This window comes from Sturnira hondurensis, unplaced genomic scaffold (assembly GCF_014824575.4).
Source record: "Sturnira hondurensis isolate 20B ecotype Veracruz unplaced genomic scaffold, ASM1482457v3 Scaffold0001020, whole genome shotgun sequence".
Lineage (NCBI taxonomy): Eukaryota > Metazoa > Chordata > Mammalia > Chiroptera > Phyllostomidae > Sturnira > Sturnira hondurensis.
In genome coordinates, this window is record NW_028073651.1 from 1,639,047 (window position 1) to 1,655,440 (window position 16,394).

General features: G+C 54.3%; 1 protein-coding gene across 2 annotated transcripts; it reads right to left on the minus strand.

Annotated features, from left to right (window-relative positions):
* Window positions 1–665: 665 nt before the first annotated feature.
* On the minus strand, window positions 666–12,167 carry SLC1A5 (solute carrier family 1 member 5). 2 transcript variants are annotated; one of them, XM_037059239.1, is made up of 9 exons: window positions 10,864–12,167; window positions 8,341–8,383; window positions 7,864–7,905; window positions 7,610–7,648; window positions 6,546–6,709; window positions 4,199–4,432; window positions 3,275–3,469; window positions 3,000–3,131; window positions 666–1,469 (listed from the first exon to the last, which is right to left on the minus strand). In XM_037059239.1, exons 1-9 carry the CDS (start codon window positions 11,421–11,423, stop codon window positions 1,235–1,237), a joined length of 1,644 nt encoding a protein of 547 aa, XP_036915134.1. In that variant the 5' UTR covers window positions 11,424–12,167; the 3' UTR covers window positions 666–1,234. The 2 variants fall into 2 exon arrangements, with proteins under 2 accessions (XP_036915134.1, XP_036915128.1); XM_037059233.1 differs by having other exon boundaries at window positions 6,546–6,712; window positions 7,607–7,648; window positions 10,864–12,166.
* Between the last annotated feature and the right edge of the window lie 4,227 nt (window positions 12,168–16,394).

Genomic DNA, 16,394 nt, shown 5'->3' on the forward strand with positions numbered 1-16,394 from the left:
CAAGTAAGTGAACCTCTGCCATTCAAACCCGTGTTCAAGGGTCCACTGTTGTTTCAGTCCTTGCTCTTTCTTGCTGACTGGCGTTTGGTCGCACGAATAATTGTCCCAGTTGTGAATCTCAGCAATTGTATAGATAGCAGATGTAAATTCCATGTGCTGCCTTTTGTGTGAACATAAATTTTCATCTCTCTGGGATAAATTCCCAGCGGTGGTTACAGGGCTGTCTGGTGTGTGGTGTATATTTTAACTGGACACCACTGCCTAACTATTTTCTTTGGTTTGAGAAAGGAACCTCGCTTTGTTTCACTTGTAACTAACTCCTCTACCTGCCCTGATGGGGGATCGAATCGGCAACCCTTGCGTATCCGGATGACGTTCTAGCCGACTGAGCAACCCTGCAAGGGCTTGCCTAGCCATTTTCTGGAGTGACCGGACCATGTGACATAGCCACTAGAGATGCATGGGCTCTGTCCGGCTACTCCACACCCCCAAGAGCACATGGTGTGACTTCTTTGTTACCGTTCCGGTAGGTGCTGACAGTGGCATCTTGTAGCGGTTGCCCGGGGTGCTGGTAGACATTTCCATGAAGCGTCTATTTATCCTGTTTGTTGTTTATTTCTGTGTGGCTAGCTAGTGCTTTCAGTCAAATGCCTAAACACATCTGATTTGATAGCCCTGACCATTTTATTGCTAAAAACTATCCTTGGGTGTGACAGCAGTATTTGTCCTCAGTCTCTCCTACCCAGAGTTCCCGGACGGGTGGGATGTGCCATGAAGTCACAGCACACATGTCTCTCACACTCACACACACACACACACACACAGAGCTACAGCCACCAGCACAACTGGCAAAGGAGCCAGCACATGGCCTCCTTCCTCTCAAAAAAGGCAGAATTCCACATGGCCACCTGTGCCCCTGCCCTGAGCTGGGGCAGCCCGGCAGGCTCCCAGGACGAGGTGTGGAGGACGCCACTTCTCCATCTTCCTAGCCTCAGGTCAGGGCAAGAGTCAAGGAGCAGGGGGGTTTGGGGCGACATTCACACTCACATCCACATATGTCCCAGCAGCGAAGCTCCCAGATCTGGGGTTGGGGGGGAGTGTGGCTCCCCCGGCTCCCCCGGCTCCCCAGAGTGGGTGGGCGGGGCCCTGCAAGTCCCGGTTTGTCCCTTTATCCACCCCTTGTGATCCAGCGTCCAAAGTGCCTCATCAGGGCAGGGAAGGTCCTCACTGGCGTTCACATGACCGACTCCTTCTCGAAGGTGCTGGCATCCCCAGCGGGCCCTGGGAAGCGTTTGAGGAAGGGGTTCACCTCCTCAGAGGGGACCGGCAGCGGGTCCAGGGGCGCCTCGCTCTTCACGTGGATCGACTTGGGCACCGAGCTCCCAGATTCTGTCCGATCCACGTAATATTGGAGGAGTCCCGCCCCAAAGGCGTCACCTTCCACGTTGAGGACAGTGCAGGACCGGTCCCTGGAGGCGGGGGAGCAGTGGAGAAATGAGTAGGAGGGGAGGGGTCAGGGCCCACCCCTCCCCCCAACTGTGAAGTGCCCCCCCACATCACTCCCTCCTAGGCAGAACGACAACGCCAGACCCAGAAGCTCACCCCTCCTTCCTCCCAGGATGCCAGGTCTCCCTCCCTCCTCCCTAGATCCCCAAAGACCTCTTTATCTGGACCCCAGAAACCCCCTACCTCCCGCCTTTCTCCTGGAATCTGGAAGTGTCCCATCATACGTCCTCTGCCCTGATCCCCAAAGATCTCCTTCTCCCTCGCGGGACCCCACGGATCCTTCCCCCAATAAAACAAGATTCGTCCCTTCTGGAACCTCAAAGTCACCTCCTCCTCTTCTTGGGCCCCCTCTTCTGCCCCCCCCCCACTGAGTTCTCCGGAGGCCTCCCTCCTCCCCAGGACCCCAAGGGTCTTCTCTGTTCTCAGCTGTGTGTGTGTGTGTGTGTGTGTGTGTGTGAGTGCAGATGCGACATTCTGGAAAACAGGGCTACAGTCCACACACCATAAAACCCACCCTTTAAAAGCGCACAGTCCCGTGGTTTCCCGTGTGGTCAGTCTTGTGCGACCATCCCCACTATTTCGTTCCAGGGTGTTTTTATCGCTCCCAAGAGAAAGGCCCACACCCACTGGGAGGTCACCCCCCATTTGCTCCCACCCGCCAGCCCCAGGCAGCCGCTAATCTCCTGGATTTGCCTGTCCTGGGCATTTCACAGAAATGGAACCACAGCCTGCGTGGTCCTTCGTGTCTGGCATCTTCATCGCGTTTTCACGGCTCATTCATGCGGTGACACAGCTGTGCCGACGCTTCATTCTATACCGTCCATCGCATGGACTGGTGGCATTTTGATGATCTGTTCATTGGCTGATGGACACTTGGGACATTGCTACCCGTTCACTGTTACGAACAGTGATTATCAGAATAATGTACTAGGAACATGTGCGCACAAGTTTTCGCGGACTTGTTTTAACTCTCTTCAGTGATCGTGCTCAGACACACGGTAATTCTACATTTAACTTGAAAGCAGTCTGCTTCCAGTCCTGTGTGTTCTCAAGAGCTTAACCGTGGCAGCTAACAACACAGCATTTACTGCTTCCTAGAGGTAACTAGAAGGGAGTTGCAGGTGCAAAGTCACCTAGTGTCAAAGAGAGACCATTCTTTCGGGTTTACAGATGGAGACACTGAGACAGAGAGAAGAAATTCTTGCCCAGGGTCACACGAGCTAGCCATGGTGCCTGGGGTTCAAACACCAGCAGCCCGCCCCCTAAGAGTCTGCTCTGTTACCCACTGTGGCACTCCACCTTTCTGGCGTTCTTTTTAGAAGTTCCAAGACCCGCCCCCTTCCCTTCCCCTGAATGCTCGAGGTCCCAGTCCCTCGCTGGCAGAACACCTGCCTCCCTCTCCTCCACCGCCCAGAGATGTTCAATGGCCTTCCTGCTCATCCCTGTTACAGGGAGTGCCTCTGAGCCCCCTGAAGCCCCAAACCCACACTCACACTAGCCAGTCCACGGCCAGGATCAAGGAAATGTCAACCGGTAGGTTGACTGCCTCGAGAATGATGGCCAGGGTGAGGACACCTCCAGCAGGAATGCCCGCTGCGCCGATGCTGGACGCCGTGGCGGTAACCCTGGGGGAGGAGAAGGGTGGTCAGGGAGGGGTCTCCCTATGGGAGAAACCACCGCAGCAGCCCCGCTCCCCCAGGCCTGTGTCCATTCTCAGGGCAGGGGTCAGCTGGGTCAGGGGTCCTAGCCACAGCCAGCCCACACTCACAGGATGGTGATAATGTTTACAAAGTCCAACGATGCCTTGCAGAGCTGTGCAAGGAACACCGCGGCCACACACTGGAAGAGGGCGGCGCCATCCATGTTGACAGTGGCACCGATGGGCAGGATGAAGCGGCTGATATGCTTAGAGACGCCATTCTTCTCTTCCACGCACTTCATCATCAGCGGCAACGTGGCAGAGCTGCGAGGGACCAGTATCGGAATGAGCTAGACTGCCCACCAGGCCCGGCCCCGCCCACCCAAGCCCCGCCCACACGGCCCCACCTCCCTGGCCCAAGCCCCACCCACCAGCTTAGACACCACCACCACCACCCCCAGGCCTTCACCCACAGCCCTCCCAGTGATCCATGGCCCGCTCTTCCCAGAGCCAGAAGGTACTGGGCATCCAGCAGACTGCTAAATCATTCCAACATGTAGGCTCCTGGGCAACCTGCTACTCAAAATACACACCATTCATACCTAAATCATGTAACGTCTGAGAGCTCGCCTACCCTCACCATCTGCTATATCCACCAATAACAGACCCCAGCTGAACTTTCTTAGGGGTGCTGCCGCAGGGAAGGTCCCCGTTCTGAGGGAACAGGGCCAGCAGAGACACCCAGAAAGAGGGTGGAAAGAGATCCCAGAGACGGGATCCAGTGTGAGGCGCCAGAGTACCCCAGGGCCAGGCCTTGGCAGGGAGGAAGAAATCTCTCTAAGACCACTGTTTTTCTAACTTTAGGGAGGACTGGGTGGTGGATGGGGGGGGTAGATCCAGGATCTTATGAAAAACTTAGGAAAGTACGGCTTCTGTACCCAGACCCAAAGTCCCCAAACACAAAAGTTCAGGGGTCTTCAGACATGCAATGTCTATTCTAGGCCTCTTATAACTTAAAAATCCCGCCCTCGTCCGTCTGCCCGGAGGTCGCACCTGGAGGAGGTCCCAAAGGCAGTGGCCAGTGCCGTCGTGATGCCCCACAGGAAGCGGTAGGGGTTCTTGCGAGTGAAGAGGAAATAGATGAGGGGCAGCACCACGAGCCCGTGAATGGCGTGGCCCAGCAGACAGCACAGGATGTATTTGCCCAGAACGGTGAAGAGCATCCCCACGTCCTCCATCTCCACGATCTTGCTGGCCACCAGGAACAAGATGCCCACAGGGGCGTACCTAATCCCCCAGGAGATAAGGCAGCCTCTGAGGACCCGCTCACCCAGAGCCGGGCATTAAGCCCCATACAACCTCCCTCAGAACCAATCAGGAGGTGCCCAGGGCAATGGGTGCGGAAATCCAGGACCTCTACTGCCCTCCTCCTGCTCTCTCCCTGAGCAGACAGTATAGTCAGAGATAAAAGAAGCCTGGCGACCTCCATTGCCACTGGAGTATAGTCACCAAACAGATTTGGACTTTATTTATTTGTTTATTTCTAAAGAAAGGTGAAGGCAGGGAGGAGGAGAGGGGGGAAAAGCATCAATGTTTGGTTGCCTCTCATGTGCCCCCTACTGGAGACATGGCCCAGCAACCCAAGCAGGTGCCCGGACTGGGAATTGAACCGGCAACCCTTTGGTTCACAGGCTGGCACTCAATCCACTGAACCACACCAGCCAAGGATGAAGGCTTTTGAATAATTCATCTATAAACTTTAGCTCCCTCTCCTGAAGTGCAGGCCCCAGGGGTACTTATGCCTCCCAGCCAGGAGGCCACCCAAGACGGCTTCCGTGACTGCCTGATTTCTGTGACTGGTTGTCTCACAAACCCCTTTCCTGATTGGTAAGAAGGGCACCACTTCCCAGCCACCTGCGCCCCTGGGTTTGGCCAGATGCCCACTTTCTGGCCAGTGAGATGTGCCAAGAAGTTATACAAGTACTTGATAAATATTAGCTAATACTGTTTTCTGTAAGTGTGCTATAGGTCGGGCACTCTCCCAAGCGCTTTATTTGTATTAACTCATTTGTACCTGGTCCGATCAACCCCACTTTCCAGATAGGGAAACTGAGGCACAGAAGGATAAGTGACTCGTAGGGCACAGCTAGGAAGCGGCCGGGATGGGAACCCAGGCCACCCAACAAAAAAGCCTGCTCTTACCCACACATCGCGTGCCCCTCCGGCAAAGCGTTTTCATTAGTGAGGACACACCTGATTCTACCCTGACTGGTGTGACTCAGCCGGTTGGAGCTTCATCCAGCAAGGCAAAGGTCATGGGTTTGATCCCTGGTCAGGGCATATGCCTGGTTTGTGGAGTCAGTCCCCAGCTAGGGTATGCACAAGAAGCAACTGATTGATGTTTCTCTCCCTCTCTTTCTCCATCCCTTCCCCACTCTCTAAAAATAAACAAATAAAATCTCTATTTTTTAAAGATTTTATTTATTATTATTATTTTTAATATTAATTTATTTTTAGAGAGAGGAGAAGGGAAGGAGAAAGAGTGGGAGAGAAAACATCAATGTGTGGTTGCTTCTCATGTGTCCCCTACCAAGGACCTGGCCTGCAACCCAGGCATGTGCCCTGACTGGGAATCGAACCGGCGACCCCCTGCCTCACAGGCCCGTGCTCAATCCACTGAGCCACACCAGCCAGGGAAATAAATAAAGAAAATCTTTTAAAACATGCACCTGAGTCCCACACAGCAGCTTCTTAGATGCTGGCTGCACTGGAATCGGGATGGGTGAGGGGGTTGGGATTTGTTAAAGATGCAGCAATCCTGGCCCCGCTCCCGGTTTGACCTTCTAGATCAGGATGAGAATGGACAGGGGACAAGTGCGGAAGCCAGAGGCCTCTGTTTTTCTCCTCACAAAGGTCACTGAACAAAGCTCATGGTGGAAATGGTCTTTGCTGATACTGCCGAACTAAGCTCAGTGGGTGCCAGGCATTTAAACCACTCCCTGGGTGCTTTTTTTTTTTTGCCTATTATTGCCCCATTCCCTCGTTTCATCTCCATGATAACCCTAATAAAGCAGGTACAATTTTGAGATCCAAAGGCGAATGTTTGATCACCTTCAAGTCTCTAAAACTGAGCTATGTTAGCCATAGCCTGGCTCTTTTTGTCACCTTCCAGTAAGATCAAGAAGGGGCCAAAAAAAAAAAAAAACAGTTAAAAAAAAAAAGGCAGCACCGTCCTCATTTGATAGATGAGCAAACTGAGGCACAGAGAGGGCAAGTCACTTGCCCAAAGTCACACAGCCAGGGAATGGCTGATGCTGGATTTGAATCCAGGCCACCTGGCTCTAAGAAGCAGAGGAAGGGTCGCCCCCTCCCACCCCTCTAGGCCCCTCCCACCACCTACCACATGATCCAGGAGACCAGCACCATGGTGGCATCGTTGAAGGAGCTGAAGAAGCGGATGAGCGGCTCACCGTCTGGCCCCAGTTTCCGCAGGGCCAAGCCAAAGGCGATGGCAAACACCACCAGGCCCAGGATGTTCATACTCTCCACCTGTTCCCCCACAGGTTGCTTCGGGCAGGAACAGACGGAGACAGCAGGGGGATGCCCAGTCAGTGTGCGCAGTCACTGAGGGCCTATCCTGGGCAGCGCTGGGGACCGTCCCCTCAGGCCCCTCCCTCCCAAGGCTCACTGTCCAAGTCCAGGGGAAAGAGACCTGTGGCCATGGGCCACCCAGAGGGAGTAGAGTTGAAACTGGAATGGAAGAGTTGAAGAGGAGTGTGGGGACCGGGGAGGGGGATGCCAGCTCAGGGGTGTAAGTAATCCGGTAAGGCTTCCTGGAGGAAGGGTCTGAGACCTGGCAAACAGGAAGCGTGAATGAAGTAAGAGGGATGGTAGAAGGTCTTAGAGAGAAGTAATGACTTGCAGTAGCCTAGAAATGAGAGCAGCGTGGGCAATCCAAGAGCAGAAAGAAACCCACTGTGACTCCGGTAGGTAGCCAAACAAGTAGGGCGGAATCACAGAATGAGACTGGGAGGGCAAAGGGGCAGAGGCCTGACCTTGCCTGGGCTTTCTTCTGAGCATGCACACTGTGGAGCCTGTCGGGGCTCTGTGCAGGGGAGAGGCAGGGTCGGGTTTGTGCTTTGGAAAGACTGCTCCAGCCGCCAGGCCTGGGGCAGGGCAGGGAGAAGGCCTGGTCAAGACAGGGTGCGGGGGAAAGAGGAGCCTGGGTCAGAGTGGGCAGTGGGGAGGGGTGGAGAAGAGAGGCCAAAGGGAGATTCCTGAGGGGCAGAAAAGACAGAAATTAGGGAGGAGGCTGCACTGAGTTTCACACAAACTACACACCAACTACACACCAGGGTCGGAAGACAGAGTGCGTAAGCAAAGGCTGCGGTGGGGACAAGACGGAACGACCACAATAATGGGCCAAGAAGTGGGGTCCCCCCACCCTTCTCCCACTCTCACCTTCTCCTTGGTTCCATTGAAAATGTCCAAAGAGCCAGGCTCCTGTGCAGTAATGGGGGGAAAAGAGGGGTCAAAAGGGAGATTCCAGGGGGCAGAAAAGACAGAAATTGGGGGGGGGGTGCGCTGCACCGAGTTTCAAACAGACAGTGCACCACATGTCGGAAGACCCCGTGGGTAGGCCAAGGCTGGGGTGGGGACAACTACAGTAATGGGCCAAGGGCCGGGGTGTCCCCCCAACCCCCACCTCCCACTCTTACCTCGGTTCCGTTGGAAACGACCTCTTTATAGATGGTGTTGTACTGCAGGAGATGGGAAGGGTCTGTGTCAAAGGTCACTGAGCACCGCCCCGCACCCCATACGGGTACCCACGATGCTCGAAGGCTGCCCCAAGCATGCCTCTACCCATCATCTCGTTCCGTCCCACCACCAACCCCGTTACAACTAGGATTATTCATCTCCCGTTTTCCAGAGGCAGAGACCCAGGTTCAGAGAAGTAAAGGCCCCTGCCCAGCATCACACAGCTAGAACGGGAGGCCAGCAGGGGCTGGGCTGGGAGCCCATCTTCTCATTTGTGGGTAAGGCGTGTAGATGGGTTTCGGAAGTCACCTAATAACCCTGCAATCCCGCCTGTAAACATGGGGACAGGTGCGTCCACAAGCAGGCACCAAGGGGCTCCCACCGGCCGTCTTCCTCGCTGCCCACCTCCCACCCCTGGGCTACCCCTGAGGACTCACTGAGCGGAAGGTCGCAGACACCAGGTTGTCAGGGAAGATGTTTCTGCAGAGACATACACGGGGGCGTGGGAGAGGTTATTAGGTACTGCCCAGGGAGGTCAGGGGGTGTCTGCTGGGGTGCTGAGGTGGGTTGGTCGCCTGGGGTGGGGGGAGCCTTGGAGGTCCCCTTTGCACCCAAATATGGCCACTGCTCGTGCCTCAGCCAGGTTCGATCAGGCAGAGTTGGACTAGCTTGCACATGTTTGCAGGGCGTGGGGGGCCTGAGCTGGTCTCCTAAGGCCCCAGCAGGCTGGCGTCCGGGGCCCAAAGGATTGAAAACATTGCAGAAGAAGGGAAGGAATGTTAGCTTCCCTCAGGCAGGCTGTGGCAGGGTCGCCTTGGCCCTCAGCTCCACCCTCAGAACCAAACTTCACACCCCGGACATCTTGCATCAGCCACTTCCGCCTAGAGGACCAGGGGAAGGGCCGGCTGCCTCTGGGGGCTGGTTGGTGGGCGGGGAAGATCTGGGTGTGGAGAAGAGGTGGGGAGGGAGGGAGGGAGGGAGACAGGAGATGCTGTGTGTGTCATGAATATGCTTCTGTGTTCACCCAGCTACAGCGTCCAAGTGTGACTCAGTGGGCAGCAGTGTGAGTGAAACCACAGGGTATGTTGGAGAGGTGGATATCAGCACTGTGTCTCAGGGTGAGAAGAAAATAATACCGAATGTAGCTACAGGCGCTGTAGTAAGTGCTTTAAATCAACTCACAACAGCCGCCCAGGGATGAGCACTATTATCCCACTTTACAGAAGAAGAAACTGAGGCACAAAAAGATGAAGAAACTTGCCTGGCTAGGAAGTGGCAGGGCTGGGGTTTGAACCTAGCAAGCTGGCTGCTTAGTCCCACCCCCTCCTTCTCCCCTGTTACATGGGTGTACGGCTGTTCTGTGGGTCTCCATCCACTTTGCCAAGGGTTGGTACTTGGTTGGTGTGAGGGCTGGCGTTCAGGCAGGTGGGACACTGTTGTGTGTACACAGAGGGGAGAATGTATGTATGCTATGCTAAACAGGTGTGAGTATCCAGCAGGTACGTGCACGTCACAGCTGGTGTAGGCTGAGTTGTCAGTGCGCCATGCCACCATGGCCATGTCATGGCCATGACCACATGTCATGTGGCCATGTGCCTGTCAGTTGATTATAAAGTTTGTGTGGCTCGAGATATTTCAGCTAAGGCAGGGAGTGGCAGGCCACATGTGACTTCTATCTGTTCTGGCACACGGGGCGGGGGGGGGGGTCTGTACAAATATAAACATGTAAACAGCCTTGGGCAGGTCGGCTTGTACCCACCCAGGCCTGACCTAGCTAATCTCCCCCCAGCCAGGAGGTATCCACCCACTGCAATTTCTGGGTGAAGTTTCCCATTTCAGGAGGCAGACACTAAGGCCCCAAGACGCTGGGGGAACCCAGTTCCATGACTCATCATTTCCTTCCACTTCCAGGAAGTCCCCAACCAACATGGAAACTCTGATTCAACAGGCCCCAAAGCAAAGCCACGTGGACCCAGCAGTCTGTGTCCTCCTTAAAAGGGGGGAGCGCCATTCTTGGGGGTAGGTGGACAGGAAGCAGAAGCCAGAAGGAAAAGAATCTGCCCCCCACCACACACACACACACCCAGTTCTGGGCAGCCTGGCAGGGGAGCGGAGCACAGAGGGAAGAAATAGAATGGAAACTCGTGGAGGCAACAAGACTTATCAGGAACACGTATGGGGAAGCCACCAGGGCCCAGCTGAACTGGGAGGGGGAGGCTGAGAAAGGAACCTGGCTGTGTAGGCAACCTGTGGTATGGGCATCCTGGGACCAGGAAGGGGGCTTGGTGGGGATCACTCAGCCCTCCTCAGGTCCTCCACAGGTTGCAGATCTATCCACGACCTAGACTCAAACCTTTGTCCAGAAGCCCAGTCCTGGGGCCCGTGGCCACCCAAAGATCCCCTCCCCTCAGAGGAGAGTCCCTCCTACCTCTCCCACTCGCCCCCAACATTACTCTCCCCTCACTCTGTAAGACTTCCTCATCACCCTTATGTAGGGTTCCCTTTATGTCCCCAGGCCACACATTTAGGAGCCCCCTTCCCCATAACCTGTCCTCACCCTCTGTACCCTGACCCTTGAAGGACCAAAGCTCCCCCCACCATCCCCTACAGGGTGTCCAACCTTTTGGCGTCTCTGGGCCACACTGGGCCACATACTAAGTACACAAACACTAACACTAAAGAAAACTGATGACCAAAAACAAGGTTTTAAGTAAATTTACGATTTTGTGTTGGGCCACATTCACAGCCATCCTAGGCAGTGCGCTGGACACCCCTGCAGTGAGATTTCCTGACGCCCTGGGGATGTCCTGGTTCTGGCGGACCCTAAGCCTCCTCCCCACCCCGCCCACCCCTGCTTCCGGTCCGCGTGGCTATCCTGCCATTCCAAACACCATCCCCCTCCCCACGTGGCTGAAGTACGCTCTTCCCCTCCTTCCCTCCACCGGGGAGCGGGGCCTGACCTCACAAGATCCAGGAAGGAGTCCAGCACCTCCTTGCTTTTGACGCTTTCCGTAGGATCGGCAACCTTGACCGAGGCCTCGATGGCAGTGCCAGGCTGCAGAACCAGCGCCAAACCCACGCCGAGCGCGGATGCTAACAGTGTGGTGACCAGGAAAAAGAGCATCGCCCAGGCGCCCAGGCGGCCGAGGGCGCTCGGGTCCAGGCTGGCAGCGCCGCCGATCAGGCTGCACACCACCAGCGGCAAGATGATCATCCGCAGCATGCGCAGCAGCAGCTCGCCCGGGAAGGCGAAGGCCGCCAGACGCGCCTGGCCCAGGGCTCTTGCGCCACCGGCCCCAGAGAGCCCCAGGCCCAACGCCACGCCCGCCACCACGGCCACCACCGTCAGCAGCACCAACAGGTTGGCGCGAAGACAGCTGCGCACCTGGTCGGGGGAGCTGCAGCAGCGGCCTCCTGCCGCACCTCGGTTCTCTCTGGGGACGAATGTTGAGACACTGTTCGCAGTGGGTTCTGCCGCCACCAGCAACTTAGGGTCTCCCTTAGGGGGATCGGCCACCATGATGAACGCCCCGGGGTTCCTTAGAGTCTGGACGCTGGGGGCGCTTGGGGCTCCTTCCTAGGACGGCGTGCTTCTCAGTACGCTGAGAGTTGAGTAACAGCCTGGAAGTTGGAACTCTGAGGGTCCCTTGGAGTGTGACTTCACAGCGCCTAAGTGCCTGGCTCTCGGAAGCGGGAATGTCTGAGATGTGTACTGGGCGCTGGGACTCTCTGCTCTCCCAGGTGGTGCTCTTCCCGGCGTCCGAACGCTGAGAGTTGGGAGCCCCCGGGTTTCTTAGCCCCTGGAGGGGGAAAACGGGAGTTTCTCTAGCTGGGGCCTGGGGTCCTTGGCTCCGGAAAGCTAGCGGCACCAACGCGGCCGCGGTCTTCGAGAGGCGAGGTCCTGGTGGTGCTGATCTCCTGGATCCGGGAGGCGGGGAACTGGGTCCTGGAAACGGAGGACTCGGGAGCTTGAGTCTGGGGGCCGGAAACGGAACTCCGGGAAAGAAGGGAATCAGGTTCTTGGGTCCGAGAGGGGAGGTCCAGACCGCCGAGCGCGTAAGGCGTAGGTCCGGGATCCTTGGACGTAACAGCTGTCAGCCCTGAGGTACCTCCCCGTGCGCGCGGAGTGACTCTAAGCACTTTGGCGGAAGCGCCGGGGAGAATTCAGTGGGATGACCCCGCGGGGGGGGGGGGGGACGTCGATCGGAGCGCGCCGATTGGCTGCTCAGCGTTCCGCGCTCTCCGCGGCTGCGGAGCGTAGGAGGCCGAATCTCCGTAGAAGGTAGAATAACCACTGTGCCTGTATCCGGGGTTGGGGCTTGGGTGGGGAACTGGTCGGAAAAGGGAGGGGCGTTGGGGGGACGCTTTTTCCCGCCAAAGGAGTTGTGCCGCGGTTTGGGACAGTTGATCCTCGACGGCTCCCAGGGGCGGGCGAGGATCTCTGCAACGTGCGGGTGAGGTCCCTGGTCGGGTAGCTCACTCAGATAGAACATTGTCCCGATATGGCAAGCTTGCGAGTTCGATCTGGGGTCGCATACAAGAATCAATGAATGCATAAATTAATGGAACAACAAATCCATGTTTCTCTCTCTCTCCTTTCCTCTCTCGCTCTAAACCCAATAAATAAATCTTTTTTTAAAAGTGCGAGTGACCCGCTAGTGGCTCATTTGAAAATCAGCTCCGCCTGAAACTCCTCCTTCGTCCTAGATTCGGTCTTTTTAAAAATATACTTATATATTTTTGTTTATAGATTTAGGAGGGAGAGCAAGAAAAAAACACGAGTTTGTTGTTCCACTTATTCATTGGTTGACTCTTATGTGTGCCCTGACCCCTGGGACTGAACTCACAACCTTGGTCTCTCAATGCTCTAACCCACTGAGCTCCCCGCCACAAATTCTGTCTTTTGTCGCCTCTTTGAACTTCAGTTCCTTGAATGTAAAATTCAGATCCCTCACACAAGTGGTGTAAGAGTTTAATGAGATGGAGTTCTATGGCAGTTATTATACATTAGGATTGTAATCGACTTCTAGGTACATAATTTGCAATTCATCTATCAAAAATTTTATTTCAATTTAATGTGTGGGCTAATGCTTTCACAAATGTTTTCACCAAATAGTTCCCCCCATATTTTATTATGAAAAATTTCAAACATACAAAAAACTTAAAGGGTTTTACAGTGAACTCCATATACCCAGCACCTAGAGTTTTCAATTTTTTACCATACTTTCTATGTTGTATTTCTAGCCATTTATCTTCTCTCTCATCATCCATTCATTCACCTTCTGTTGCATCCACCAACCGCGAGAACAAATGTCGGTGACTTTCAGGGTTTCAAAGATGTTACTTTATTGGCCAAGTTTAACCTGTGCAGGGGCGAACTCTCAGAGTGTCCAGAGACACGGTGCCCTCAGGGGCTGCAAACGAAAGTCATGCCCAGCACTTACAGCTAAGTCCTTATATACAGGCAAGCAAGCAAGTGTTGCACAGAAGCAGATGTGGCGGTTAGCTATTGGCTTACAGAGCCCGCGCACGCGGGAACAGGGTGGGGTCTGACTCAACTGAAAGGAAAATTTTGAAACTAAACAGATGGCAGTCAACTTACAGGATGTTTGCTAGGGACGCAGGCTCCTGGGGGCTGAGACTATTTTTCTTGTTCCCAACACTTCTTTAAAAAAAAAAAGATTTTATTGCCCTGGCTGGTGTAGCTCAGTGGATTGAGCTCAGGCTGTGAACCAAAGGGTCACCAGTTCGATTTCCAGTCAGGGCACATGCCTGGGTTGCGGGCCAGGTCTCCAGTGTGGGCCATGTGAGAAGCAACCACGCACTGACGTTTCTCTTCCTCTCTCCCTCCGTTCCCCTCTCTCTACATAAGTAAATAAAAATCTTTAAAATATGTGTTTTCAATGCACAAAGCTTAAGGCACTCACTGATTTTCTACAAATGCATATGCATGACTTCCCTGGAATCTTCATAATTCTTTGGTGAAGTTGGTCCCCCTCATACCCATTCTCCAGATGGGCAAGACTGGGGTTTATGTCCAGAGGAAGTCACTCGCTTTGAGGCCACACCTGGAGAGGCTGGGAGCTGAATGCCAGCCTCCCAAGATCCTAACTACACCTGATCTACTGCTGCCCTAACTCCTTCTTGGTGGTTATTTAGGTCATTTCTGTGAACCTGTTAGGGTAGAAAGTCTGGAGCTCCGTGAGTTTCCCCCATTGGCCAAGCTGGAGTCAGGGGGAGGTTCTTACACTGAGCCCCCCCCAAAGCTAGAAAGATGAATGGGTAGAGTCTCCGTAGCTCCAGAAAGCTAGCAAGATAATTGGATAGAAGAAATAGCCGTGCCCCTCCCTATCCATATAAAACCTGCAGGCTTGAGCAGGAAGAAGGATGGTCTTGGAGATGGGAGTCCACCCTTTTTCCAGGTCCTGGGCCGCCTGAATAAATCTTGTTCCTTTTGCACCAGCACCTGCCTCACTAGTTTGGCTTCCATTGCGGGAGGCAGCCACACCTCCCTTTGTCCAAGTCCAAGTACAAATCTGCCATGGCCCCCTGCTCCTCCTGGCCCTGCTGAAGCCCTAGCTCCTTGCCCACCTGCCCCATTCTCTGGCAGCATTTCAGGGCTTCCCACTTGCTCAAAGTCTATAGCTAGCCATCACCTCAAAGCTTCCCCCTGCAGCAGCTGTGGGGCCTCAGGCCGTCACAACCTCTATGGGCCTCAGTCTTCACATCTGGACAATGGGAAGAAGAAGAATAGCACGTGACTCCTTGGGTGCTGTGAGGGTCCAATGAGATCATACATTCAAAGCGTGTAGTCGGGGTACAGGTTAGATCTCAATAAAGTTGCCTTATACTACTATTGTTGTTGTCATTATTTTTTAATTTGTTTATCTTTAGAGAGGGGGGAAGGGAGAGAAAAATAGCAATGTGTGGTTGCCTCTCACATACCCCGTACTGGGGACCTGGCCTGAAACCCAGGCATGTGCTCTGACTGGGAATCAAACCAGCGACCTTTGGTTCACAGGTCAGTGCTCAGTCCACTGAGCCACACCAGCCAGGGCAAATTTACTTATTTTTAGAGAGAGGGAAAGGGAGGGAGAAAGAGGAGGAGAGAAACATTGATGTGAGTGAGAAACATCAATTGTTCACCTCTGTACATGAGTGGGGACCAAACCCACAACCTTAGGTGTATGCCCTGACTGATCGGGAATCAAACCAGGGACCTTTCACTGTGGGAGGGGGTGACACCCAATCGAGCCACGCCACTCAGGGATATTGTCATTATCCTTGAAGAACATGGTTTGGGCCCCGATCCGCGCAGAACAGGCTCCACACTGTACTGGGCCCTGGTCAGAAGCTCTCCCTGCTGGTCCCAAGACTCAGATCTGCTTGGGAAGAATCTCCAAAGGCCGGTGGTGACGTCCTGCAGGATGTGAGGCACCGGGGCCAGGGGGAGCTGAGAATTTGCCCAGGCATCTGTGGTCTTGTGGGCCTCCTTCCTGTGCCTCTCAGACACCCTGCCCTCCCAAATCCTCCCAACCTCGGCACCATCTACTTCAGAAAGTCCCTGTCTCCCATCCCACCCTTCTAGTCTAACGTCATATTCATTCAACAAACTCGCGTTAAACCCCTGTGAGCTTGGCTCTCAGCTAGATGCCATGGGTGTGGGCCCTAAACCCACACAGACACGGGTGCGAATCCTGGCTTTGCCACGGACCAGCCGAGCATCAGTTTCCCCATTTGTCCTAGAATCAACGTGAGCATAAATTCCATCATGCACACAGCGACCCTCCAGTCAAAATACAAAAGGGACAATTCCCGGGCACTCTATTCATTCGACAAATAGTCCTTGAGCCCTTCCTTACTCAGGGCCAAGTGCAGTTCAAGGTGTTGGGGATTCCGCAGTGAGAAAAGAATTAAACATCAAAAAGAACAAACCTTGCCCTGGCTGGTGTAGCTCAGTGGATTGAGCGCAGGACTGCGAACCAGACAGTCGCGGTTCGATTCCCAGTCAGGGCACATGCCTGGATTGCAGGCTGGTTCCCTGCAGGCCAACTCCCAGCAGGGGACACACGAAAAGCAACCATACATTGATGTTTCTCTCCCTCTCTCCTTCCCCTCTAAAGATAAATAAATAAATAAAATCTTAAAAAAAAAAAAGAACAAACCTTTTTGCCACATTCTAGTGAGGGGAGACCAGGAAATCAACTTGGACGTCAGGTGGGGAGGGAGCTGAGGAAGCCAGAGCACTGAAGGCAGATGGAAGGGTCACAATGCAGGAAGTGACATTTGTGATGACACCTGAAGGACATGAAAGAACCTACTAAGACAGCATGCTGGTGACAGGGAAGAGAAATGCAAAGCCCCGAGGCAGCAACAGGACACACCCTTATCTTACACCCACGATCCTTCAGAAGTCACTGTCCCAGACAGTCACTGTCACAGACACCTGGCTTCACTGATTCAGACGCAGGTACAGGCAGTGAGGCCCTTT